The sequence below is a fragment of the Notolepis coatsorum genome (assembly GCF_963971535.1).
Source record: "Notolepis coatsorum genome assembly, chromosome: 9".
Lineage (NCBI taxonomy): Eukaryota > Metazoa > Chordata > Actinopteri > Aulopiformes > Paralepididae > Notolepis > Notolepis coatsorum.
In genome coordinates this window covers 102,706,060-102,733,459 of record NC_140173.1, presented here as the reverse complement: position 1 = coordinate 102,733,459, position 27,400 = coordinate 102,706,060, and the positions used below count along the sequence as shown (strand labels likewise).

At 44.7% G+C, this 27,400-nt stretch overlaps 1 protein-coding gene across 11 annotated transcripts in view; it reads left to right on the top strand.

Moving 5' to 3' along the window:
- vit (vitrin) overlaps positions 1-27,400 on the top strand; it is a 157,014-nt gene that overhangs the window by 76,070 nt on the left and 53,544 nt on the right. For 2 of the 11 annotated variants that reach the window (XM_084321736.1, XM_084321730.1), the window contains 6 exons: positions 11,622-11,696; positions 12,035-12,100; positions 15,357-15,419; positions 16,474-16,533; positions 22,789-22,836; positions 23,174-23,239. The exons of 1 other annotated variant lie outside the window; for it this stretch is intronic. In XM_084321736.1, the coding sequence (XP_084177862.1) occupies positions 11,622-11,696; positions 12,035-12,100; positions 15,357-15,419; positions 16,474-16,533; positions 22,789-22,836; positions 23,174-23,239 (378 nt within the window). The remainder of the gene's footprint in view (positions 1-11,621; positions 11,697-12,034; positions 12,101-15,356; positions 15,420-16,473; positions 16,534-22,788; positions 22,837-23,173; positions 23,240-27,400) is intronic. 8 more of the 11 variants (XM_084321731.1, XM_084321739.1, XM_084321735.1 and 5 more) reach the window with 7 other exon arrangements.

Below are 27,400 nucleotides of genomic sequence, written 5' to 3'. Positions count from 1 at the left end.
AAGGAATTTTTTGTGTGATTGACAGTCTTTATGGTGGTTGTATTCCGTTGGATGTCCTTTTCTTGTCACAGCAGCTCACAAATCTTGCTGCTGTGTATGCACATTGTTGTATTTCTCCCAGTAGGTATGGGAGTTTTGAGTTATTTGCCATGTTTTCAAAGTCTCTTTGGGTGTTTGCAATTTGTGGGAAGTACTGTATATGTCTCTGATGTCTTGGTATAGTGGGCAGGTTGTTAAGAAGTGTAGCTCGGTTACCACCTCTTCTTGTGTGCAGTGGGTGCACAGTCTGTCTTCTCTTGGGAGCCAGGTCTGCCTATGGCAGCCTTTCACGATGGCTAGGCTGTTCTCGCTGACTCTGTACCTAGTCAAGGATCTTCTTAGTTTTGGATCAGTCACAGTGCTCAGGTATTCTGCCACTGTGTACTCTCTGTTTAGGGCCAAATAGCATTCCAAAACTATAATCTGGTTTAGTCCAGTGTGGTTTCTATCTGGTGGCTCTGCTTGTGTTTGTGAGCAGAGTCCCAGGACCAATTGGCTGAGTGGGCATCTCTCTAGGCGGGTGTCTCAGTAGGTCAGAGTGTGTCTGGGTCACTTTCTTTTAGGTGATTATAGAATTTAAATGCTCTTTTTTGGATTTTGATAATCAGTGGGTATCTTCCTAGTTCTGCTCTGCATGCATTATTCTGTGTTTTCCGTTGGATGCAGAGAATGGATTTGCAAAATTCTGCATGCAGAGTCTCAATTTGGTGTTTCTCCAATTTTGTCTTGGTTTGCAAGTGGGCCCCAGACCTCGCAACCATACAGGGAAATGGGTTCTATGACGAGTCTAATATTTGTGAGTAATATTTTGAGCTAGGTTTGGATCGGAATGTCTAGCTTGATTTTGATAGCATAAAAAGCCCTTCTTGCTTTGTCTCTCAGGTCGTTCACAGCTTGGTTGAAGTTCCCTGTGGCGCTGATGTTTAGGCCAAGATAGGTGTAGTTTTTTGTGTGTTCTAGGGCAATTGTGTCTAGGAGGAATTTGTGTTTGTGTTGTTGTAGGCTGGGCCTTTTTTGGAATATCATGACTTTTTTTTTGGTTAGATTTACTGTCAGTGCCCAGGTCTGAGAGAATTTGTGTAGACGATCTAGGTGCTGCTGTAGCCCTTCTTTTGTTGGAGACAGCAGCACCAGATCATCTGCAAACAGCAGGCATTTGACTTCTGTGTTTGCTAGGAGGATGCCAGGTGACAGGTCTCTCTCTCTCTTCCCCTATGTCCCCTCTCTCTCTCTCCCCCCCTCTCTCTGCATCTCCCCTATGTCTTATCTCTCCCTCTTCCTCTTCCCCTATATCCTCTCTCTCTCTCTTCCTCTTTCCATATGTCCCATCTCTATCTCCCCCTCTCTTTCTTTCTTTCTTTCTTTCTTTCTTTCTTTCTTTCTTTCTTTCTTTCTTTCTTTCTTTCTTTCTTTCTTTCTTTCTTTCTTTCTTTCTTTCTTTCTTTCTTTCTTTCTTTCTTTCTTTCTTTCTTTCTTTCTTTCTTTCTTTCTTTCTTTCTTTACAATAATCACTATGCAACAACCATCAAATGCACACAGCACACACACCCACACGCACACACTCACTCAAACAAACAACACACTGCAGCACCCACTCTCCACACTTTAGATCACACAAACACACTTACACTTTATATTTATTGATAAAGGATTTGCACTACAACTCGTACACCTACTGTGAATTGTACCTAAATTGCACCTCGTCCCATTTCTCCATTTCTGCCTTGCACTATATAGTATTGTATATTAGTACACTGCACAGTATTGTATATTGTATGGTAACTACGTCTATTCTGCATCGAACATTGTACATATGTCTAAACTGAACACTGTGACCTCATTTTTTTTTACTTCTAATTTTACTATGTTATTTTATTTCATACTTATCTTGTCTTGCACAGTCTCTGGAGCGCAACAGTAAGAAGCATTTTGTATAAAAGTATTCTGTACTTCTGTATGACAACTATTAAAGAAACTTGAGAAACTTGAAACTTCTTTCTTTCTTTCTTTCTTTCTTTCTTTCTTTCTTCTCTCTCTCTCTCTCTCTCTCTCTCTCTCTCTCTCTCTCTCTCTCTCTCTCTCTCTCTCTTCCTCTTCCCTTATGTCCCATCTCTCCCCCTCTCTTTCTCTCTCTCTTCCTCTCCCCCTATGTCCTATCGCTCTCTTCCTCTTCCCCTATGCCCCCCCTCTATCTCTTCCCCTATGTCCCCTCTCTCTCTTTCTCTCTCTCTTCCCCTATGTCCTCTCTTTCTCTCTCTTCCCCTATGTCCCCTCTCTCTTTCTCTCCCCCTCTCTCTCTTCCCCTATGTCCCCCCTCTCTCTCTCTATCTCCCCCATCTCTCCATCTTCCCTCTCTCTCTTCCTCTTCCCCTATGTCCTCTCTATCCCCCTCTCTCTGTCTTCCTCTCCCCCTGTCTCCTCTCTTCCTCTTCCCCTATTCCCCCCTCTATCTCTTCCCCTATGTCCCCCCCCCCTCTCTCTCTCTCTCTCTCTCTCTCTCTCTCTCTCTCTCTCTCTCTCTCTCTCTCTCTCTCTCTCTCTCTCTCTCTCTCTCTCTCTTCCCCTATGTCCTCTCTTTCTCTCTTTCTCTTCCCCTATGTCCTCTCTCTCTCCCCCTCTCTCTCTTCCCCTATGTCCCCACTCTCTCTCTCTATCTCCCCCATCTCTCTCTTCCCTCTCTCTCTTCCTCTTCCCCTATGTCCTCTCTCTCTATCCCCATCTCTCTCTTCCTCTCCCCCTGTCTCCTCTCTCTTCCTCTTCCCCTATGTCATCTCTCTCTTTCTCTTCCTCTTCCCCCATGTCCTCTTCCCCCTCTCTCTCCCCCTATGTCCCATATGCCCTCTCTCTTTCTCTTCCTCTTCCCCCATGTCCTCTCTCCCCCCCTCTCTCTCCCCCTATGTCCCATATGCCCTCTCTCTCTCTTTTTCTCTTCCTCTTCCCCTATGTCCTCTCCCCCCTCTCTCTCTCTCTTCCTCTTCCCCTATGTCCTCTCTCTCTCTATTTCTCTGCATCTTCCCCTATGTCCTCTCTCTCTCTACTACTGTCTCAGTCAGTATTTGTGCCCGATGGCCACATTCAAACTCATTTACTCTCAACTGTCAAACGAAATCAATGTGTGCAAAACAGTTTAGAGCTTTTTCAGAGATTATGTGCAAAATAAATCAGCATTGTTTTTTTGGTGAAGTGCCCCTTTAAGTGTAGGTGGCTGTGATGGAGAGGTTGGTACATTTCTAGCTGTACGTCAGCCCTTCCGTGCTCCAGGTGGAGAGGTTGGTTCTAGCTGTACTTCAGCCCCTCCGTGCTCCAGGTGGAGAGGTTGGTTCTAGCTGTACTTCAGCCCCTCCGTGCTCCAGGTGGAGAGGTTGGTTCTAGCTGTACTTCAGCTCCTCCGTGCTCCAGGTGGAGAGGTTGGTTCTAGCTGTACTTCAGCCCCTCCGTGCTCCAGGTGGAGAGGTTGGTTCGAGCTGTACTTCAGCCCCTCCGTGCTCCAGGTGGAGAGGTTGGTTCTACAGTAGCTGTACTTCAGCCCCCACTCCATGCTGTACTTCAGCCCACTAGTGGACAGGCCATAGGGAGCACCAGGAGTTTTCCCGGTGGCCTGGCAGACTGGCATGACCTGGCTGCCCTGGCAGACTGGCAAATGCTTTTAAAAATTTAAAAATTATAATTATTTTGTGGCCGCAGTCAGGCCACTGAACTCCGAAGCAGGCCAGGTCAGTATACGTGTTTCTAGTTACGCGGAGATGTGCTCTCTATATAAGTTCAGGCAAGCAGGCAGCCAGGAATGAGTTAACTTCTCATTCACAACCCAGCGCGAGGCAGCGCGCCTGTGTGCGCCTTCGCAGGCCTCGCCAATCTCAAACAAGCCTACTGATTTAAATCATGATGAGATCGACTGCCGAAACCCGGGAGATATGAGCGTTTTGGATAGTTCTAGAATGGGTGAAGACGAACGTCGGACTGAAATTGAAAGAATGAGACGAAAGCAGGGCGCAATCAGAGGTGTTACTACATGAGTTTTGAATCAGATGGACATTGAAATTGACAAGGAAACTTCGAATGTTGAATACTTGAGCACTTTATTGGATGTACTGGGAGTTAAAGAAGACAGTTTGTTGGAACCTGACCGTGAAATAGAACAGCTATAACTCTGACGGATGATTTGGATGCTGATATTGAAGCCGCAGAGATGATAAGGAGCACGTCATTATGTTGAACTGACGGCAGCAGTGCAGAGGGTGAGTGATACTAGTAAATCGACTAGATCACAGAGAGTGCCAGTGAAGTAGAGAAATGTAATGTAACGTGCACCGGTAAACTTCTATATGAAGGACACTTTCGTATTATAACCCGACGTTTGGACAATCCATTATTTGGAAAGTAGTTATTCTACAGTTTGGTGTAGTGTATAAAACTTGTATGGTCCGTGTTTTGTGACAGTGTCGCTCTCCATGGTGCCGAAGGTCGCATTTATACTAGTGTATAATACAGCCACTACAGTGCCACCACGTGATACAACGCAGCAAGATACAAAATGCAGTATGGGCCTGGCCTGGCCTGCCTGAGTCAAATTCCCGGTAGGAATTATGGTCCCAGTCCGCCACTGTACTTCAGCCCCCCCTCCATGCTGTACTTCAGCCCCCCCTCCATGGTGTACTTCAGCCCCCCCTCCATGCTTTACTTCAGCCCCATCATGCTGTACTTCAGCCCCCCCCCCCCCCCCCTCCATGCTATACTTCAGCCCCATCATGCTGTACTTCAGCCCCCCCCTCCATGCTGTACTTCAGCCCCATCATGCTGTACTTCAGCCCCCCCCCTCCATGCTGTACTTCAGCCCCCCCTCCATGCTGTACTTCAGCCCCCCCTTCATTCTGTACTTCAGCGCCTCCATGCTCCGGGTGGAGACACCTACAGTACAGCTCTGATCAAACAGGGCAGTAAAACAGTTGAAATGCTTTACGAAGCAGCACTAACGTTAACCCTCTGCGTGAGGCTCCTCCCGTACAAACAGACGGACAGGAATCACAGGCGGATGCTCAGGTCAGCGGACAGGCTTTTAGAAAGACCTCCACGGCCCCAATGATGACAGGGTGGAAAGCGGGGACCGCAGGTATGTAGACACTTCCCGAGAGACAAGCCGGGATGATAATGTTCTCATGAACTCACCTTGTGACATATCTATCGTCAGATCGGAGAGGGGGCTGAGCTCCCCCATCCCCCCGCTGCACCCCCCCCCCCCCCCCCCCGGCTCCTAAACTTTCTCTTTAGGGACGAGCGCGATGAGAAACGCACTCCATCAGCAACTGTAATAAGATCTTGTGACAGATCCCATCTGGTCTGGCCTCCTCCCTGGCCTGGTAAATGCTTACAGAGGGTGGGAGATGAAAGCCGGCAGCGGCGGACCACGTGGCCCGGTGCTGCCCCCAGAGAGAGAGAGACATATGACCCAATACACCGCTGAGGCCTGGCGCGGGCTCTGGATCTACTCTTCAGCTTGTCGAGAATAGAAAGGACTGAGCGAGGTGGTCAGGTGGCGTAGCGGAGATTGCGTTCGTCACCAACGCTGGAGACGCTGGGTTCGCATGTTCGAATCCAGCTCCCGGCGTTGTCACCAGCTTGGCTGGCCATTCACACTAATACAATTGGCAGTATTAGGGGGTGGGGAAAGCTGGCGGGTGGGTCCTGGGCGTTGTGGACAGCGACCCCTAGAGTTCGGTCGGGGCGCCTGCTCAGCGAGGGTAGGATCTGGAGAAAGGTAGTGTGACCTTCCACACGTTACACTCTCCCAGTGAGAATCTGCGCAGCCAGGCTGGCTGCCGGCTGGCTGCACATGCGTCGGAGGAAAGCATGCGACAGTCTCCGGCCTCTCGGACCAACAGTAGGGGAAAGTGCGCAACAACCAGGAAGGGGGTTGGGATTTGGCATAACGACTAACAGTGGGATGGGAGAAAAATCGGAAAAAGGAGGAAAAAAAAAAAAAAAAAAAAAAGGACTGAGCGGTCCAAAGACCAGACCCAGAAATGTGTTTCCGTTTTGCTCGTGTGGACGGAAAAACCAGGGAAATCTCTAAAATTAGAGATAGGATCAGATTTCTGATGCGTTGTGGTTTGTGACTCACAATAAAAGCACTGAAACAGAGATGGGGAAATTACTAATACACCCAGATTGAGTATCATACCAGCAGATCTGGGTCACATATAACGACTGGTGTGACGTGGACCCTGAGTCGTGTTTGTTTTAACCTGCTTGAAACACCAGAGGGGTGGTTTACTGCATCAGGACAAATTCGATGGAGTTGTATATCACAACAATATAGCACACAGACTTTCTGGGATTTATTGCATTGACCAACACATCTGGAATTATTCCCAAACATACAATTTGACCCATTCTGCGAACCCCTAGGTGAGGACCGCTGACCTTTTGGCTGCAGCGTCGAAAGTAGGGGCCTGTCTGAATGGAAGGGTTGAAACAGCACCGACTCCGCTGGAAGAACAACAGCACTGTGTGTCTGGCTGTGCGGTGCCCTGCCATGTGTACTGTGGCTCGGTCGACACCGAAATAACAATAATACTCCCACGCTCCACCGGACGGCTCGCTGGGCTCTCCCAGGCCACTCCACCGCCAGCCTCCCTCCACCAGACAGCACTGGGCTCTCCCAGGCCACCCCGCCGCCAGTCTCCCTCCACCAGACAGCGCTGGGTGGGAACTCCGAGATACGGGGCGGGTTGTTGTTCTAAGCTCTCTGGCCTGATGGAAGTGAGGGGTTAACAGAGGTGTGTTGTTGTGGCTAAGTGGGACCAGACAGATGCAGAGCCGTGTTATTGTTTTCATTGCTGGTATTAACTCTTTGACTGCCATGCTGTTTTTCCATCTGTACTCTCTGGTGCCAGCGTTTTTTTGCCATTTTCGCGATGTTTGCAGACCCATCGTATATTCTATATTATAGCTATGGAGACAATAGTATGGCTCATTTGAAAGGAAATATGTATACTCCAGGGAAAAAAACGTTTAGTTCTACATACCTTCGTTCCTACGCTATCCCATGCAAAAAATCGTCCCGTTTCAAAATAATCCAGTTCCGTTCCCTGGAACGCGAGATATGATGTGTTTTGTGCGCATATGCGCATTTCGTGCGGGTTGCTCGCCTGCCACCTATATTATTTCCAGGTCAAAGGTAACATGACCATAGACCATAGGGTCCCTTTGCGGAATCGTTTTCTGACACTGGGATCATTACAAAGGCATGTTTTACGATGGGGTTCGGTAAAATAGATGTTACCTTTGTCAGCAGGTCCACCAAAACCCTGTCCACTCTTGCTCCGAAGTGTCTTGGGTCAGAACAGGAACAATAATTACATAACAGCCTGTTTGAAATACTAGAATCCAACATAGTCTGGTGAAAACGCACCTTATCATACATAAGTGTGATCGTTTTGTCCTCTTCATAATAATCTCCAATAGTTGCCGGTACCAGTTGCTGGCTCTGGAGTGCTCTCCCAGCGGGAGAGGAGCGTTGAACAGAATACAGTACCTCCTCAGCCAGTTTGACTATAGCATTTTTATGATTTACCAGAAGTGCTGAGTCCAATGTAGTCTGGTGAAAACGCACCTTATCATCCATAAGTGTGATCGTTTTGTCCTCTTCATACTAATATCCAATAGTTTGCGTCGCAATCGCCATTGAAGGTACCTCTCTATCCACTCTATGCTGCCTCTGGAGTGCTCTCAACTCCGGCAGTGACTAATCCTGCCAGCGTGAGAGTGAGCAAACTGCCTCCCACAGTAAACTAGCCGAGTTCAAAAGGTAGACGATACTGCCACTTATCGGGATTTGATCGTCATTTCAATTCCAATTCACTCAGAGATACCAGGATCACACAAGAAGGTCCGGCTGACTGTTTAGAATAATAATAATTAAAAAAAAAACTTTTAACGAGTTTACTCGTTTTTGGCGTTCAATGAGTTAATGTACGTTCTGATGACACCTAATAATTCTGCATTTATATAATGGCTGCATTTATATAACAGCTTGTATCCAAAGCGCTTTCTAATTTGTTCCTCACATTTACCCGTTCACTCACACACACCGACGGCGGAGGGGACCATGCAAGGTGTCTTGCTCAAGGACACTTCGACACGCTGCCCAGGAGGAGTGGGAATCAAACCGGGAGCCATCCGATTACCAGATGACCGCTCTACCTCCTGAGCCACTGTCACCCCAGATGCCCCACTATAACCTATTGTTATCAGTCACTGCGTGAGGTGATTGATTGATTTCATTTTGACATTTCTTCTGCCAGATCTACCAGATAGAAATGTCTCTAAATAGAACAGCATTCTGAGTGAGTGAACAGACAGCCAACACGAAGCAACATGGAGGCCTAATGAATAAACAGAAACATTTGTCAGTAACCTACGTCAGTGCCTCTATGTCAGTTGCTCTACGTCAGTGCCTCTATGTCAGTTCCTCTATGTCAGTACCTCTATGTCAGTTCCTCTACGTCAGTTCCTCGTCAGTTCCTCTACGTCAGACCTCTATGTCAGTGCCTCTATGACAGTTACTCTATGTCAGACCTCTATGTCAGTGCCTCTATGACAGTTACTCTATGTCAGTGCCTCTACGTCAGTGCCTCTACGTCAGTTCCTCTACGTCAGACCTCTATGTCAGTGCCTCTATGACAGTTACTCTATGTCAGTGCCTCTACGTCAGTCCTCTACGTCAGACCTCTATGTCAGTGCCTCTATGACAGTTACTCTATGTCAGTGCCTCTACGTCAGTTCCTCTACGTCAGACCTCTATGTCAGTTCCTCGTCAGTTCCTCTACGTCAGACCTCTATGTCAGTGCCTCTATGACAGTTACTCTATGTCAGACCTCTATGTCAGTGCCTCTATGACAGTTACTCTATGTCAGACCTCTATGTCAGTGCCTCTATGACAGTTACTCTATGTCAGTGCCTCTACGTCAGTTCCTCTACGTCAGACCTCTACGTCAGTGCCTCTATGACAATTACTCTACGTCAGTTCCTCGTCAGTTCCTTTACGTCAGTTCATTTACGTCAGTTCCTCTACATCAGTTCCTCTATGTGACCCTCTCTACGTCAGTTCCTCTACGTCAGTTCCTCTACGTCAGTGTCTCGTCAGTTCCTCTACGTCAGTGTCTCGTCAGGTCCTCTATGTCAGTTCCTCGTCAGTTCCTCTACGTCAGTTTCTCTACGTCAGTACCTCTACGTCAATAGAAATAGTGTTTCTATTGAATAAAAATGCATTGGAGGAGGACCCAATTGTTTGCCTTCAGTTGCAGACTACCTTGTGTTTTTAATTTACTTTATTTTCAAAACATCCTATTTTACTTTATAAAGTGAACAGTGATGGGAATAACGGCGTTATAAATAACGGCTGATGGGAATAACGGCGTTATAAATAACGGTGTTACTTTTTTCAGTAACGAGTAATCTAACGGATTACTCTTCCAATCTTAATAACGCCGTTACCGTTACTGCCAAAAAATTTGGCGCGTTACTATGATTGAAGCAGTTTTTTTCATCAGACCAACTAAATCTCTGCACCGAGAGGCAATACTTTTTTTTAACTGTTCTTCCTTGGTTAGTGGGCAGTGCGCGAGACAAGCGCATACATGCTGACGATTGGCTGAGGTTGAGTAAAATTTTATGGTAAGCCAATCAGAGGTAGAGTTGGGCGGGTGTTCGAAAGCATGCATAGTCAGACACACAACGAAAAACACAAGCGAGTCAGTCAACGAGAGACCGCTGTCTGCGGGTTCGTGTACGTTTTGATTTGTTTGGCAAGCCCAAATAATCCAAAACGAATCCAATGAACAACACAAGCGAGTCAGTCAATGAGAGACGGGTCCATGAGAGTTTTTTGTTCACTCTTGTGTTTGTTGTGTTGCAGCACAGGGCACTACAGTAGTGGAGGCTCTACTGCTGACAGCCTTATCAATATAGTGCTGCACTTCCTGGTTTAATAATAGCACAGTCTTCAGGTGCTCAGAGAGAGAGAGAGAGAGAACTAGAGAGATACAGAAAGAGAGTGAGAGACACACACGACACATCTGTTTTTTTGTTTTATTTGCACTACAAAGAGTGTATATCTGTATGTCTTAATTGTCATGATTAGATTAGTTTAGATGATTAGATTAGATTCTTATATCTGTATGTTGTGCATGTCATAAATGTCATTATGAATTGAAAATGGGGGACCCTGATGTAAACAAGACGAAAGTCTTTCTCTGGTCTGCATCCCCTTAACAATTGTGTGTATTGAGCTGTACTGTACTGTACCCATTCTGCAATCTGTTAAGTAAAATGTTCAATCAATCAATCAGTTCCTCTACGTCAGTTCCTCGTCAGTTCCTCTACGTCTGTACCTCTACGTCAGTTCCTCGTCAGTTCCTCTACGTCAGTTCCTCTACGTCAGCTCCTCGTCAGTTCCTCTACATCAGTTCCCCTCTCTGTGCTGCAGGTACACTCACAGAAAAAAAGGTTCAACGTTGTACTTTTGTCTGTATGACAAAAAGTGACAAATGATACAATGTTGTTGCCTTTGTTTGAGTGTAAAGTTGCTTAAAGCAACAGCTGACAAGAGGAACAAACTTGCTGTTGCACTTGATTAGAAACAGCTGATCACTCAGTCACAGTATGGGATACAATGACCCTTATTAACAAAAGCCTCTCAAAGTGGGGGAGCGCTGATCTAGGGTCCGCTTCAGTTAGTCTGAAGGAGGTCATGAATGAGGTCAAGACAGGTTTTCATGGTCAAATAAAACTCTGAATCTGAATTTGAATGACCCTGGTGCTCTTGTTGAATATGGGTCAATGTTCAATACTGTTATGAGCGACCGATCCTCTCCACTAACAAGACTGCAGGCTTTAGTGGAGGTGACCGGTATGCTAATACTAAGTGATGATACTGGCTGCTGCTCGTCTTTAGTGGAGGTGACCGGTATGCTAATACTAAGTGATGATACTGGCTGCTGCTCGTCTCTAGTGGAGGTGACCGGTATGCTGTGACCGGTATGCTAATACTAAGTGATGATACTGGCTGCTGCTCGTCTTTAGTGGAGGTGACCGGTATGCTAATACTAAGTGATGATACTGGCTGCTGCTCGTCTTTAGTGTAGGTGACCGGTATGCTAATACTAAGTGATGATACTGGCTGCTGCTCGTCTTTAGTGGAGGTGACCGGTATGCTAATACTAAGTGATGATACTGGCTGCTGCTCGTCTTTAGTGGAGGTGACCGGTATGCTAATACTAAGTGATGATACTGGCTGCTGCTCGTCTCTAGTGGAGGTGACCGGTATGCTGTGACCGGTATGCTAATACTAAGTGATGATACTGGCTGCTGCTCGTCTTTAGTGGAGGTGACCGGTATGCTAATACTAAGTGATGATACTGGCTGCTGCTCGTCTTTAGTGTAGGTGACCGGTATGCTAATACTAAGTGATGATACTGGCTGCTGCTCGTCTTTAGTGGAGGTGACCGGTATGCTAATACTAAGTGATGATACTGGCTGCTGCTCGTCCATGACTGCAGCTTTCTAATCTGATCCTTGCACAGCTTTTCCCAGAAGGGATTGGCCTCCCCCCTCCTTCGCCCGTCCTGATTGGTTCCCTGGAGCTAGACGACCAGCAGGTATCAAAGACAGGGGACACTTAATCCTCCATAACATTTCATAAACAAATCATAAACTACACTAAATCAATGTGTGTAAACCACTTTAAATGTCCAAAATCGAAAAAGAACAAGTGGCGAGAATGAGTATGATTAAAACACAATAACAGTAGTTTAAGTATGTTGGAAATAATCCTGTTTTAAACCATTTTAACCCCGTAATTGTACTACTCGAATAAGACAAATCCATATTTGGACTTTAAGATCAAACATTTGACGAGGCAACCCTCACAGTCCATCCCCTTGACATGTGACCCTTGTGGTTGTTTACGCCTCCGCCTTCTCCACTGTACATTCAGATGTTAGTTACACAGCTCCCGACTCAGGGTACACCTGGAGCGAGGCGGACACGCCTGAGGTCGCAGGTAAGTCCACCCAGTTTGGCTCGTGCTCTGAATACCACCAACTGGTGCTGTACTGCCCCCTCTCCCTAGAGCGAGGTACTACACATAGATTAGCACTCGTCATTGATTCAGATCAGTGGGCACTGCATGTGGATGCTAGGGATGCACTGGTGATCTAATGATGATGCACTTATGATGTCGACACTGGATATTTAGGCCAATACCAGGCTTAAAGGTGCTATAGATAACATTCAGCCACTAGATGTCTCACTATAGCACCAGCATGTCATTTATCCAATCAGGTGCATTCCACATGAGGAAATAGGAAGTAGGGAGGGGTTACATGCATGCAACATGTAAACAACAACATTAATTTCGGACCCGCACATTTATTTTTTTATTATACATTTGTTAATCATTCATCTTTTGGGGGGAAAGCAAAACCTTTATTCCGCACATTTGTAAAAGCTCTGTGGACAATTAAATGATTACTCTACATAAAAATGTCAGCTATAGCACCTTTAAATAGGTTCTCCAACACTTGAGCCAAGTGTGACGATGCAAGAAATCAAAGTAAATCGTAGAAACAACATTGGATGGACGTTGAAGCGCCACTGTGAATAACATTGAATCAGCGTTGAAATGAAGTCGTTGACATTGACGGTTGAGTTTTTTTTTTTTATCCAATTGATTCAATGTTGCTTTTCCAACATAAAAAGGCCATCAGTTGTCAACATTAATTCAACATTGATTGGATAAAAAAATATTCAACCTCAACCGAACGATGATTCTGATGTGATTTCAACATTGAATCGATGTCACTTTTCTATGCGGAAGGACTTTGCCTTCTTCTCATTTAGAATGATGATCATTTCAGATGATCTCTGAAATTACAAACATGTTTGTCCAGTGAGCCCAGTCAATTGGTCTATATTGTTCAGCATGTAAGTAATGGGCTGGACTGGCATTCAGTCAGAGTCACTTGGAACCTGTATCGGCACTGATGGAACGGTATCAGTGCATCCTTATTACCTGGTATCCTCAAAAACTCATATCCGCGTGCAACGCATGTTGAAACCGCATGGCATGACTTGCATGACTGACACATGACGGCATACTGGTCAATATGTGTTCATTTCTTCACCTCAGTGAGCGTAAGTATGTAGAATGCTACTCTCTTGCCAGGATGCTTTAACCCTTTCACTACCACACTACCAAAGGGTTAACCCTTTCACTGCCACAATACAGAAGGTTAACCCTTTCACTGCCACACGACAAAGGGTTAACCTCTTCCACCCGACGGGACCGGTACCGGTCCCAAAATGACATCACATTTGTCAAACGTATTCAAGTCACAACAGCAGTTATAATGTATATTATCATCAATACGTTAGTTTACCAATAGGTTAAAGTGTTATTAGATAGATTTTCATTTTCGTTTTGCTCTAGTTTAGTTCGCGAAAGTCAACCATTTTGGAAAATGTGAATGTCAGGAATTGTAGTTTATTTGCGGAAATTTTGTAGAGGACAACGAGAGCTTTCGGTCACCGTTGGAATTTTTCCGAACGACACTTCCCAAAAGCCTCTATGGGGTTTCAAGCACATTACTTCTGTATGAATATTTTAATATCTCTTATTATTCGGGATAATAAACCACAAAACGTAATGTTATTGACATATATTGAAGCACAGTTAGTTTATCTTCCCTATTTTTTGTGAAAATAGTTTCAAAATGGTGGCACCCTGATAAAAAATTTAAAAGCTACTGTACATACAGTAGATTTCATTATCTGTTCTTATGCACACCTAGTGATACTAAATCCAAATCGAACTCAGGCATTTGAAAGATAATATATATATAAATGTGTGAATTGGCTATAATAAGGTAATTTATAAGCCTACTACTCTATACTATAATAATAATCAAATTGCATTGGTCCGGATGGGAGAATTCAGTACTGTATTTGATTTTTTGTACACATGATCTCAAGAAGGTACTGAACGAGATCAGTGGCAGTTTTTCATGGCTGGTCATTATTAGCATTGTGTTATTCACTGTCAAAGATGCAAAGAAAAATCATAATTCATATTCTCCTTTGTTTCATCACAATTTAAGCAAGCCTAGTAATAGACACAATATTTCGGACACTGGGAATACATTCACTGAGGTCCATAGATGTCCATAGATGTCCCAAGAATATGCAAATGGCCCTTGTAGAAGTGGAGCAATATTCCATTTACTTAGGTATGTATTTTAGGTGGATTTTCAGAAAATAGGGCTCCGGGCTTAAGAGGTTAACCCTTTCACTACCACACTACAGACAGGTTAACCTTTCGCTACCACACTACAGAAGGTTAACCCTTTCACTACCACACTACAGAAGGTTAACCCTTTCACTACCACACTACAGACGTTATTGTTTGCATGTTTGAGAGTTACTGTGAAAAGCGAACGACCGCACAGTGAGAGCCGTTACATGCATAAAAGTATTCGTTACATGCATAAAAGTATTTGTTACATGCATAAAAGTATTCATTACATGCATAAAAGTATTCGTTACATGCATAAAAGTATTCCGGATAACAGCTGGGTCTTATTTGGGATAAACGTCCAATCCCACTAATCGCCGCGGTCGTCAAGGGAGAATATTGTCAATTTGAAATCGACCACAAAAGGGAATAAAAGTAAAAGGTGGTGTTTTCCTGTTGCTCTGTTGTGCCTTAATCTGGTATCTGAAGAGGAAGGCGAGGAGCTCTTCTTCAGATACTGTATTATATCACAATGCTGGCCGTAGCTTTTAGTCAACAGGTGATATGTAAGAGGTCAGTATGACGTTCAGTTAAACGTAGTGGGTTTCAGACACTGGAAGCCTGTGGTGGTTCATCAGCAGAAAGAAATAGCTTCCAAATATTTCAGTTATGATAAAAGATTATGAAAAACTTGGCATGAATAAGTTTGGACGTTACATATCAAAAGACACTGGAATTATCCTTTTAATTTGGGTACATCCCAGATATCTTATTCAGCTTTCTAGTAATCAGGATAAGCATGTTGTAAACTGGCGGATATAATGTTTACATACGCCAGATCAATAATGGAATACTTTAACGCGATATCGTTGTGCATGTAAACACACTCTACATCGTTCTCTTTAATGGTCTGGGATTGGTCAAAAGGGTGCGGGCCGTGTCCTTTTGACCAATCACAACCGTGGACATGTCTCCCCCTGGCATCCAGTGGTGCATCACTAATGGGTCTCATAACATCCTCCTTCAGCTCCTGATCACAGGCGTGACATGACAGACTATGAGCGCTGGTATTATAGCTTTGGACCGTACCGTAAGTGACTTTCTATTCCATCTCCACTGGTTTTCCACTAACAGGTTTTGGGGGTTCGGGGGGGGGGGGTTATTCAAGGCTTTCCCGTCCTGGGCACCGGGACCCTGTCTGGGGTGTCGCCTAATGCAAGTGGGAAGTCGAGGGATGTTCCTGAACAAAGTATACATGACTGTGTTAACATCCGGCCGTCGTTTTGGAATATGATAAAACGACAGCGAGCGCATGTCATGGGAGTTGGGGAGCCAGGAGGCCAGAATACAGGTATCACTGACCAGCCTCACTGTAGAGGAAGCGCTCGTATCACTACCAGCACCCTGGAAAAGTCCTCATCAAAGTAAACCGACTAATAATATGTTCTATATTTGAAATGATAAACGACAGCCAACAACTGACACTTTTACCAAAAAGCGGCTTGACTTCTATCCCTCTGAGGAATGAAAAGTAGTTTTTGCTCTCAGTAGACGTAGACAACATGACGCACTTTAGTTCAGACGCACTTCCTGACCTCTGAGGGAGGATAAAACATGCATGTTCCCAAGAATTATAATAACGCTTGATGAACACACGCAGGAATGTTCTGACCTCACCGTGGCATAAGCTGTGGTGAAAGGTTGGGAAGTCTTTATGCTCCAGATGTATAATCTGTGATTCTGCCACGCATCTCTGGATCACAAGTACCTCCACACCATCCACACACTGTGTCACGGCGCCAGGGTCCATAAACATGCCCTTTAAATCACAACCAAAGTATGTATGGACCGATGACAAGACACAAAGCACCAGTCACCAAGATTATAGTTCCTGGATCGCCATGTCGCTGATGCTGTCAAGGCATCTAAATACAGATCGGAGAGCGAGACACGGTTCTGAGACCAAGAGAGAGACGCGCTTCCAGCCTCCTCCGCAGAAATACAACCGTGTGAGAGAGAGAGAGGGAGTATGAGGTGGCCAGGCAGCTCTGCCCTGGGGTTTTACCTTAATCTCAGATGATGTAAAGGTCAAAGGTTAATGTGCGACTTTCTGCGATGATGAATGTCCAAGTGTTTACTTTCAGCTCCTCCCCGCTCCCCTGAGTCCGACGGCACCCGGAAAGTGGAAACAACCCAGACCAGAGGTGAGCGGACAGAAGGTGGTCACAGCCTACCTGTGGACCTGCGCAGGTCAACCTGTAGAACAGAGTTCCTCTGTGTTCACTCAAACCTAAAACATACATGCCGTCATTATAGGAGCGTATGTTATAGGCTTCCACCATATGGCTTATATTACTGTTCCAACACCCATTTTGAACACGGCGAGTCATACAGTCTCAATAATTGCTGTGTTGGTTAGGGGCAAAAGGGGATTAAAGGTGCTATAGATAGATACCATTCACATGCACTAGAGCACCAGCATGTCCATTCAGGTGCATTCCACGTGGGGAAATGGGAAGTAGGGAGGGGATACATGCCTGCAACATGTAAACAACAACATGGCGGCCAATCACGTATATATACGTGTTTAACTCGTTATTTATTTTATTCGCTATTGCCATTCATAATTCATCGAGGCACCTTGTGCATACTGTTCTGAGTGTGTCTGCGTTTGCATATGGTCAATACCGCCCCCTAACGCATTGTGGCAGCAACTGCACTACATTAGAAATGCTGTGGTTTATTATCTGGGCTGAGCTGAGCCGTGCGGGCAGGGTTTAAATACTCCATTCAGATCAATAATTACTATAATTAATAGTTACCTGTTACAACAATACATCTGCGAGGCTGCCACCCCCCCCCCCCCCCCCCCCCCCCCTCCATATGCAATGCTGGAGAACGTGGCACGGACCTCTGCGCCCAGTACTTCAAAGGGGGGGGGCGAGCGCCCCGCTCCAGGGCCCATTTCATTCTTACATTAGGAAGGATAACAACGATAATCTAGCGTTAATTTCAGGATGATTAGATAATCAGGCGAAAAATTACAACGTGATGAGTGGATTTCACTAAAACGCTATTATCGCATCTTTTCCTGGGATTACTAAGAATCACCAAAACTATACTCATATTCAAAACGGTATAAAACGGAAATGTACGGATGAATCTGTTTTGTGCATGTTGACTGGAAGCAACTCACTGACAATCGACGGTGTTATTAGACCCATAGCTATAATATAAGATATATTTTAAAGGAAAACGCCAACATTTTGGGAAATTTGCTTATTTGCCATCTTCCCTGGAGTTAGACAAGAAGATACATACCTTTTTCATCTCTGTGCATGCATTAGGCTTAGGGAACGCCCGCACCGTCTAGCTTAGCGTCAGTCACTGGAAGTAGGTTCCTCCAGCAGCCTAGTTCCCAGCCTACTTCCCAACAGTCACGAAATACACTCCAAATACAACTCCAAAACATTCCTGTAAACATGTTGTGACTGTGTATTTACCACGTGGAGAAATAAAAAATTATTGAATTAGACATTTACGTTTTCTAAGCAGATATACTCTGATTTCTTTTTGCCTAACCACTCCTCTCTGGGCTCAGTGATTTCACGCAACGCAGTGCTACTTTCTAACGTCGAGGCCAGTGTTTACATGTTCATTTCATTCAAAGGATCCGAACCGATTGAAGTTATTATGGATACCATGACTGTGGTAAGTTTTCATTTATAAATGTTTTTAGATGGAAGGCTGTATTCCATCTGTCTAACGTTAGCGAATATTGTGAGATTGATGAATAGGACGTAACTTTGCTGGACTATCCGACCTAGTATAATATTCCTCAGCGGTCCCTGTGTAACGGAGGTACCGCAGTATATCCACAGTCACGAGGTACAAGTCGTGAAGTGGCTGTGGACGTTAAGCGGTACTGCAAGTAAACTCACTCCCCAGAGGCATCCAGACCCGGAAGCAAGAAGTGAATTCACTTCTTGCTTAGTGGTCTGTGATGCCGCCCGCGACGCAGGCGTCCGGGGTTCAACTCCCACTCAGGGCGATCCCTTAACAGGGGTCGAATCGACTAAAACACAACGCAGACAAGATCACACCGGCTACATGTGGTGCCGTGACCCGGATGCCCTGGGTGGAGTGAGTTTAGAGGGGTGAGTGTAACGGAGGTACTGCAGTATATCCACAGTCACGAGGTACAAGTCGTGAAGTGGCTGTGGACGTTAAGCGGTACTGCAAGTAAACTCACTCCCCAGAGGCATCCAGACCCGGAAGCAAGAAGTGAATTCACTTCTTGCTTAGTGGTCTGTGATGCCGCCCGCGACGCAGGCGTCCGGGGTTCAACTCCCACTCAGGGCGATCCCTTAACAGGGGTCGAATCGACTAAAACACAACGCAGACAAGATCACACCGGCTACACCTGCATCCCTAGGCTTTTGATTCAATGCTAATTTCGCTTGCTGACTGGCGTTACATTAGCCGATATCGTGACTGCGCTGCACGCCAACAGGGTTTGGACGAGTGAATCCACACTTGTGGTATTATTATTAGTCTTGGGCTAGTGTTACACTGGCCTCGACGTTAGAAAGTAGCACTGCTTAGAAAACGTAAATGTCTAATTCAATATTTTTTTATTTCTCCACATGGTAAATACACAGGTCACAACATGTTTACAGGAACGTTTTGGAGTTGTATTTGGAGTGTATTTCGTGACTGTTGGGAACTAGGCTGCTGGAGGAACCTACTTCCAGTGACTGACGCTAAGCTAGGCTAACAGTGCGGGCGTTCCCTAAGCCTAATGCATGCACAGAGATGAAAAAGGTATGTATCTTCTTGTCTAACTCCAGGGAAGATGGCAAATAAGCTAATTTCCCAAAATGTTGGCGTTTTCCTTTAAGCACTCGCAAGTGAACAAGGCGCCCCATTGACTTACAGCGCTGGCGTTCTATACAGAAGGTAAACAGCAACCCCTGGCCGTGAATGTGTTAAACAATAATGTTAGTGATAGAAGGGAACTCATTTTGTGCAAAAATGGAAAGCTTGCCAATGTTCATGAGGCAGAATTATTACAATAGCCGATAATACATTTTCCCAATGATAAATCCCTATACGGGTGGACCGCGCGGTAAACTAAAGTGACATCAGACTACACCTCCCATAGGAACCATGCTTACCGGTTCCTCCAGGGTCAGACAAGAAGATATATACCAGTTTCCTCTCTGTGTGTCAGTTGAAATGCTATCCTGCTGCTAGCCTAGCTTAGCACAAATTAATGGAAGCTGATACGGACCACGAATCTAGCTTAAAACTCTGGGAGAGGTGTTTTTGGCCAACTGGTCCAAAACAATTAGGCTAGCTGGTCCGTATCTGTTTCTATTCATTTGTGCTAAGTTAGGCTAGCTTGCAGCCGGATAGCTTTATATTGAGGGGAAACTGGTATCTATCTTCTTGTCTGACTCTGGAGAAGACATTTCCCATAGTATTGGCAAGTTCCTTGAAAGTGCTTCTGCTTTTATCAGTGGTTCTCAAACTTTTTTGTGTCAAGGATCCCCAAACTCTGATACACATTAGGTCACGGAACCCCATTTGCTAATTTGATGAGATGTTGTCTCTAATTACACTGTGCTACAGTAACTACTAGATAATTACACTGTGCTACAGTAACTACTAGATAATTACACTGTGCTACAGTAACTACTAGATCATTACACTGAGCTACAGTAACTACTAGATAATTACACTGTGCTACAGTAACTACTAGATAATTACACTGCTACAGTAACTACTAGATAATTACATTGTGCTACAGTAACTACTAGATAATTACACTGTGCTACAGTAACTACTAGATAATTACACTGTGCTACAGTAACTACTAGATAATTACATTGCACCATTTACTCACCAACCATGAGTGAATGCTGAGTCCCTTCCTATACTTGTTGTTCTATGGTGATGTGACTGTTAGCTAACCTGGTTGCTTTGTGGTGAGTGACTGTGAGCTAACCTGGTTGTTTTGTGGTGAGTGACTGTGAGCTAACCTGGTTGATTTGTGGTGAGTGACTGTGAGCTAACCTGGTTGCTTTGTGGTGAGTGACTGTGAGCTAACCTGATTGCTTTGTGGTGAGTGACTGTGAGCTAACCTGGTTGCTTTGTGGTGAGTGACTGAGCTAACCTGGTTGCTTTGTGGTGAGTGACTGTTAGCTAACCTGGTTGCTTTGTGGTGAGCAGTGATGCCACAGATTACTTGTAAAAGTAATCCGATTACTGATTATTGATTACTCCTTTAAAAAGTAATCCAAGTTACTTTACTGATTACTTGATTATCAGAGTAACTTAGTTACTTTGAAAGTAACTAGGTTACGAAGTCGTCGTCGTTCCCCCAACCGTTTTTTTTAAACGCTTTATTGAAAGTGCATAAATTGTTTTTAACTTGTTTCTCTGCACATAACGTAAATTGTTAAACTAGTGCTTCAGCTTCTGTACCAAGTATCAAGTATGGTAAAGCAACAGTCTATGATGCTCACAGCATTAGAGCAGCCAGCCAGTGGTTTTACAAAACCAGTGTATCCATTCACATCTAACAAATGCAGGCTGAACTATTCAATTATATCAACTGTAACTATTAAATTGTTTTTATAAATGTCTCTCTATAAACATACAATCAGTCTCTCTTTAACATGTAAATTAACTGTAAATCTGGCAAATAAGAGCTTTTGCTCTGCCACCATCAAATATACATTGAATGAATGAATGAATGAAAACTTTATTAACAGATTGCAGAATGGGTACAGTACAGTACAGCTCAATACATACAATTGTTAAGGGGATGCAGACCAGAGAAAGACTCTCGTCTTGTTTACATCAGGGTCCCCCATTTTCAATTCATCGTAACATATATGACATACATGACATACAGATAGACATTAATCAAAAGGGAAAGAAACAATCTCTCTCTTTTGCTGTTTGGCTGGCCTCCGAGTCCTCCTGTACCTACTAGTCGAAGCGTCGGCTAGTGTTGTGATTCCAGATGCTTTCAATGCAATTGGATGTGCTGTTTTTAGCGGTAGACAGTATTTTGTTTCCTCCGCATATGAACGTGAAGTAGTGACTGACGAGCGTTTTGGGATGGAAGTCTGAACAGAAACTCACTTTTAATTTTGCCAAGCGTTTTGGGGTGGAATTCTCCGACGACGGAGCCCTGCTGTCACACGATTGGCGCATATGTCACATGACGTGCTGTGAAGACCCGCCCTACTCTGCCTCTGATTCGCAGACTGTGGATGGGGAATGTGATTGTACCAAAGCAGAGTCACTCACAGACAGAGTGTCCAGTCACGCCGCGGCCCGCGGGACACATTCTTGTGTAACCATTTCACTGCCACACTACGTCACTCCCAAAAGAAAAACAGCTCAAAATATATTTTTGACTGTCGAAAACGAAATAAAATACTGCATTCCGCCTGCATTATGAATTTATGATGAGATAGTAACGAAATAGTAATGCACAGCCACTTGGACAAGTAACTGCAATCAGATTACTGGCTTTTAAAGATTAACGCGTTAGATTACTATTTTCGGGGGAAAGTAATCAGATTACAATAACGCGTTACTTAGTAACGCGTTACCGGCATCACTGGTGGTGAGTGACTGTGAGCTAACCTGGTTGCTTTGTGGTGAGTGACTGTTAGCTAACCTGGTTGCTTTGTGGTGAGTGACTGTGAGCTAACCTGGTTGCTTTGTGGTGAGTGACTGTGAGCTAACCTGATTGCTTTGTGGTGAGTGACTGTGAGCTAACCTGGTTGCTTTGTGGGGATCATCCCTATGTTCCCCGGGTCCTATGTTCCCCGGGTTCTATGTTCCCCGCTTTGATTGATTAATAGTTTGAACATTTTATAAATCTTTATTATTTTATTAATTATTAATGTCCGCCTTGTTTCAAACGGTTAAGCTTAGGCCCTCTTTCGAACTGGTTAAGGTTAGAGTTTGGAATCAGGGCTGGTGGTCTAAAATTTTCAATCAATCAATCAATCAATCAAAGCGGGGAACATAGAACCCGGGGAACATAGGACCCGGGGAACATAGACATGCTCCCGCTTTGTGGTGAGTGACTGTGAGCTAACCTGGTTGCTTTGTGGTGAGTGACTGTGAGCTAACCTGGTTGCTTTGTGGTGAGTGACTGTGAGCTAACCTGGTTGCTTTGTGGTGAGTGACTGTGAGCTAACCTGGTTGCTTTGTGGTGAGTGACTGTGAGCTAACCTGGTTGCTTTGTGGTGAGTGACTGTGAGCTAACCTGGTTGCTTTGTGGTGAGTGACTGTGAGCTAACCTGGTTGCTTTGTGATGAGTGACTGTTAGCTAACCTGGTTGCTTTGTGGTGAGTGACTGTGAGCTAACCTGGTTGCTTTGTGGTGAGTCTCTGCTAACGCTGGGCTTGTGTGATATATCGTCCACACAGTGGAGCCGGTGGATGCGTGGAAGCCAGAAGTAAACCCGTATGATTCAGGTGAGACCGCTTGCACTGCTGCATGCTTCCTTCCTGTCTCTCTTCCAGTATATTTCCAGATGGGGTTTGTGCTGTAAGTACAGCATGCGGAGAGGTCAACCCAGGCCTCTCCATCCCTCACCCCATAAAGCAGCTTGGTTTCCCACATTTTCTCGCAGCCTGTAATTGCAGCGATTTTCAGGAAAAAGCTAAATGGTGAGAAAAGCGAACCGGTTCCTGTTTAGAAGACGGTCTCTCCACAACAACTACCAAGACTCTGGAATAATTGCTTATGGTTTGGTATGTGACGTGTGCCTTGTGGGCAGTGATAACTGTGTCTGTGTCCCATGACTTCCAGGTTTCAGTGTGAGAGAGCAAGACTCTCTGCCCAGAGCACCAGAGCCTGTGACCCAAGGAGACCCAAGTATGTCCTTCATACTTCTATTATCTGCACATAGTATGATATACATGTCCTTCATACTTCTATTATAAATGCACATAATATGATATACATGTCCTTCATACTTCTATTATAAATGCACATAGTATGATATACATGTCCTTCATACTTCTATTATAGATACACAAAGTATGATATACATGTCCTTCATACTTCTATTATAGATCACACAAAGTAATACATGTCCTTCATACTTCTATTATAAATGCACATAATATGATATACATGTCCTTCATACTTCTATTATAGATACACAAAGTATGATATACATGTCCTTCATACTTCTATTATAGATACACAAAGTATGATTAGATTAGATTCACTTTATTGTCATTACACAGTACAAGACAGTGCAACAAGATTGTGTACGTCCAACCAGGATGTCAGTTGCAATAAGACACATATAAATAAAACTGTACAGTAAAGAGCAATGGTTAGCACAATGTGCGATGGTGAGAATAAAAAAAAAAAGAATTAAAATAAAGTCTACATAAGCTATGGGCTATATACACAGATACAGTGAGGTGCAGTGGGCTACGTGGAGTTTTGATTCAGAAGTCTGACAGCTGAGGGGAAGAAACTATTTGTGGTCCTGTTGGTTCTGCCTGGGAAGCTGCGGTAGCGTGCCCCAGAGCGAGTACCCCGCAGGCGGGTGAACAGTCCATGGTTGGGGTGAGAAGCGTCTTTGATGATGTTCCGTGCTCTCCGTGAGCACTGCTTCTCATAGATTGATGAGATGGGGGGGGGGGGGGGAGTGGGGTCTTGGTGATGCGTTGGGCTATTTTCACTACCCTCTGCAGTGATTTCCGGTCCTTAACAGTGCAGTTGCCGTACCAGACTGAGATGCAGGTGGTGAGGATGTTCTCAATCATACAGCGATAAAAGTTTGCTAGCACGGGAGGGGGTAGGTGGAGTTTGGCCAACTTCCTCAGGAAAAAAAGGCGCTTGTGGGCCTTCTTGACCAGGGTCGAGGTGTTGGTGGTCCAGGACAGGTCCTCAGAGATGTGGACTCCCAGGAATTTAAAACTACAGACCCGCTCAACCTCCTCTCCATTGATGTGGATGGGGCTGTGCGTGCCTGTTTTATTTCTCCTGAAGTCCACCACTATCTCCTTAGGTGTTTTGGTGTTGAGGGCCAGGTTGTTATTAGCACACCACTGAGCTAGGTACTGGACCTCCTCTCTGTACGCCAACTCGTAATTGTTGCTGACTAGTCCCACCACGGTGGTGTCGTCTGCAAACTTGACAATGGTGTTTGAGCCATGCACCGGTTTGCAGTCGTGGGTGAAGAGGGAGTTGAGAAGAGGGCTCAGCACGCAGCCCTGAGGTACACCAGTGTTCAGGATGAGAGTGGAGGACTTGAGGCTGTCCAGTTTGCAATGCTGAGGTCTGTCGGTCAGGAAGTCCAGTATCCAGTTGTAGAGTGATACATGTCCTTCATACTTCTATTATAGATACACATAGTATGATAGAAATATGTCCTTCATACATCTATTATCACCCCTCATAGATGCACATATTATGATATAAATAAGGATGCATGCACCCAACGATACCAGGCAAATATCAAGGTAAAAGTCGATATCTGAGTTGGATAATATCCCCAATACAAAAATCTGATATCAAGAAGCACAATTAGTAAACATTTCAGAAAACCAAGCTTAAAAATACACAAACAAACTTGATACAGACAAACATGACTTAATTTCACACTGAACAAACATGGATTTTATTTTCTTTATTATAATTTTTTTAAATCTTTTCCCCCCTTCTTTTTCCGTTTTTCTCCCCTCCCAATGTTAGTTGTTATGCCAATTCCCAATCCCCTTCCTGGTCGTTGCGCACTCTACCCCCTACCGTCGGTCTGGGAGGGTGGAGACTATCACATGCTTCCTCCGACACATGTGTACCCAGCCCACCACTTCTTTTCACATGGCAGCGCGGACTCTCACTGAGAGAGTGTAACGTGTGGAAGGTCACACTACCTCTCTTAGATCCTTCCCTCGCTGTGCAGGCGCCCCGACCGAACTGTAGGAGTCGCTGTCCACAGTATGTAAAAGTAGACATATTGGAACACTGTCTTTTTCTAGGGTGCTAGACTGAGTATGTATGTAGACAACTGAATAACACACCATATGAACCTCTTTATAGTGGTCTTTTAACAACGTTTTCAGGTTAAAGGGACAGTTTTTGGAACCATCACACTATTTCTTACTTACCATTGATGTTGTTGATCGGTGGAGTCATTTTCTCGGCACAATCCATGCTGTTCCTCATTACCAGCTCTGGATAGTTAGACACAAACTAATGCAAAGTCAATGGGGTCGAGCTCCTGTCTGTACAAGCTGACTGAGGTTCACTGAAATCTACTTTGTGTGACTCTGTGGAGTAGATTTCAGTTACCTTCAGCCAGTTGACTGGAAATCGAACCTGGGTGGCTATAGTAGGTTCCCAACAGAGAACACAGATACAATGAATGGCAAGGGGATGAATGAATGAATGAATGAATGAATGAATGAATGCATGAATGAATGAATGAATGAATGAATGAATGAATGAATGAATGAATGAATGAAAACTTTATTTAACAGATTGCAGAATGGGTACAATACAGTACGGCTCAATACACACAATTGTTAAGGGGATGCAGACCAGAGAAAGACGTTTGTTTTGTTTACATCAGGGTCCCCCATTTTCAATTCATATTGACATTTATGACATACACAACATACATGACATTTATGGCATAGGGACATACAGGTATTTAGTACTGATACATTTGTGACATAAACGGTATTCAAATATACAGTACTGTTACCCATAGATCCTGACAGAGTATATACATATGATGGGGAGGGGACTGTACATTAGGAGGGGGTGGGTGGGTGGGTGGGTGGGAGAGAAATATACATACGGTGGGGAGGAGACTGTCTATTAGGAGGGGGTGGGGGGTTTGGACATTTACGGTGGCCAGTTTAGAATTGCAGCCTCCCGTAGGTGTTCTTTAAGAGCGGTTTTGAATGTGGGTAGGGATTCACATTCCTTTACAGCTTTGGGTAGAGCGTTACACATTGATGTGGCATAATTGCTAAACGTGTTTAGTCCCTTGTTTGAGCCGAATCTGGGTTTAACATGATTTGTTGAGCTTCCTCTGGTGTTGTGGTCGTGGTATTCACTGACCTTTGGGAAGTATTTTGACATGTACATGGGTACCTTAGTCGTATAGTGTATCTTGTAGACCAGGCCCATTGCAAGTTGCTGTACTCTGTCGTCTACTCTAAGCCATCCTAAGTTGTCAAAGTGGGCAGGGGTGAGGTGGGTTCTAGGGGTAAGGTCAAGTAGTAGTCTGACCAGTTTGTTTTGTGATGTTTGTAATCTTGTTTTTAGCGCCTTTGAGGTGCTTTGGTACCATGAGGTGCAAGCATAGTCGTAGTACCCTTGAATGAGTGCTCCTGCCAGAGTCTTCAGGGTGTTCTTGTTTACCAGAGAGGAGATCCGGTACAAGAATCTAGTTCGTTGGTTGACTTTTTTTATTACATTGGATGCCATTTTGTCACAGGAAAGATTTGCCTCTAGGATGGAACCCAGGTAGGTAATTTCATCTTTCCTTGTGACAATATTGTCACCCACTGTAACTGAGAAGCCGTCGGTCTTGCTGAGTTTGTTATTTGAACCAAAGAGAATGGACTCTGTTTTGCCCATGTGTAATGATAGTTTGTTATCAGCGAGCCATATGCAGATTTTGCCTAGTTCCGAGCTGAGGGTTTTTTCAACCTGCAACTTGTTCTTGTCAGAGACCAGCAGGGCTGAGTCGTCCGCAAACAGGAACAAGTTGCAGTCACAAGCTGACAACATGTCATTTGCATAAATTAGGAACAGTAGCGGTCCTAGTATGCTTCCTTGTGGAACACCACAGCTCACTGTGAGAGGGGGGGATAGAGTACCGTTTACCTCCACCATCTGTTCTCTCCCCTCCAGGTAGGATTGCATCCAGCTCACTGATAAACTATCAAAACCAATTGCTTTTAGCTTGTCAATCAGAATCAGGGGAACAACAAACTTCATTTATATAATCGTTTTTGACACACAGGGCTAGATCCACAAAGAATGGATTGCACGGTGTTA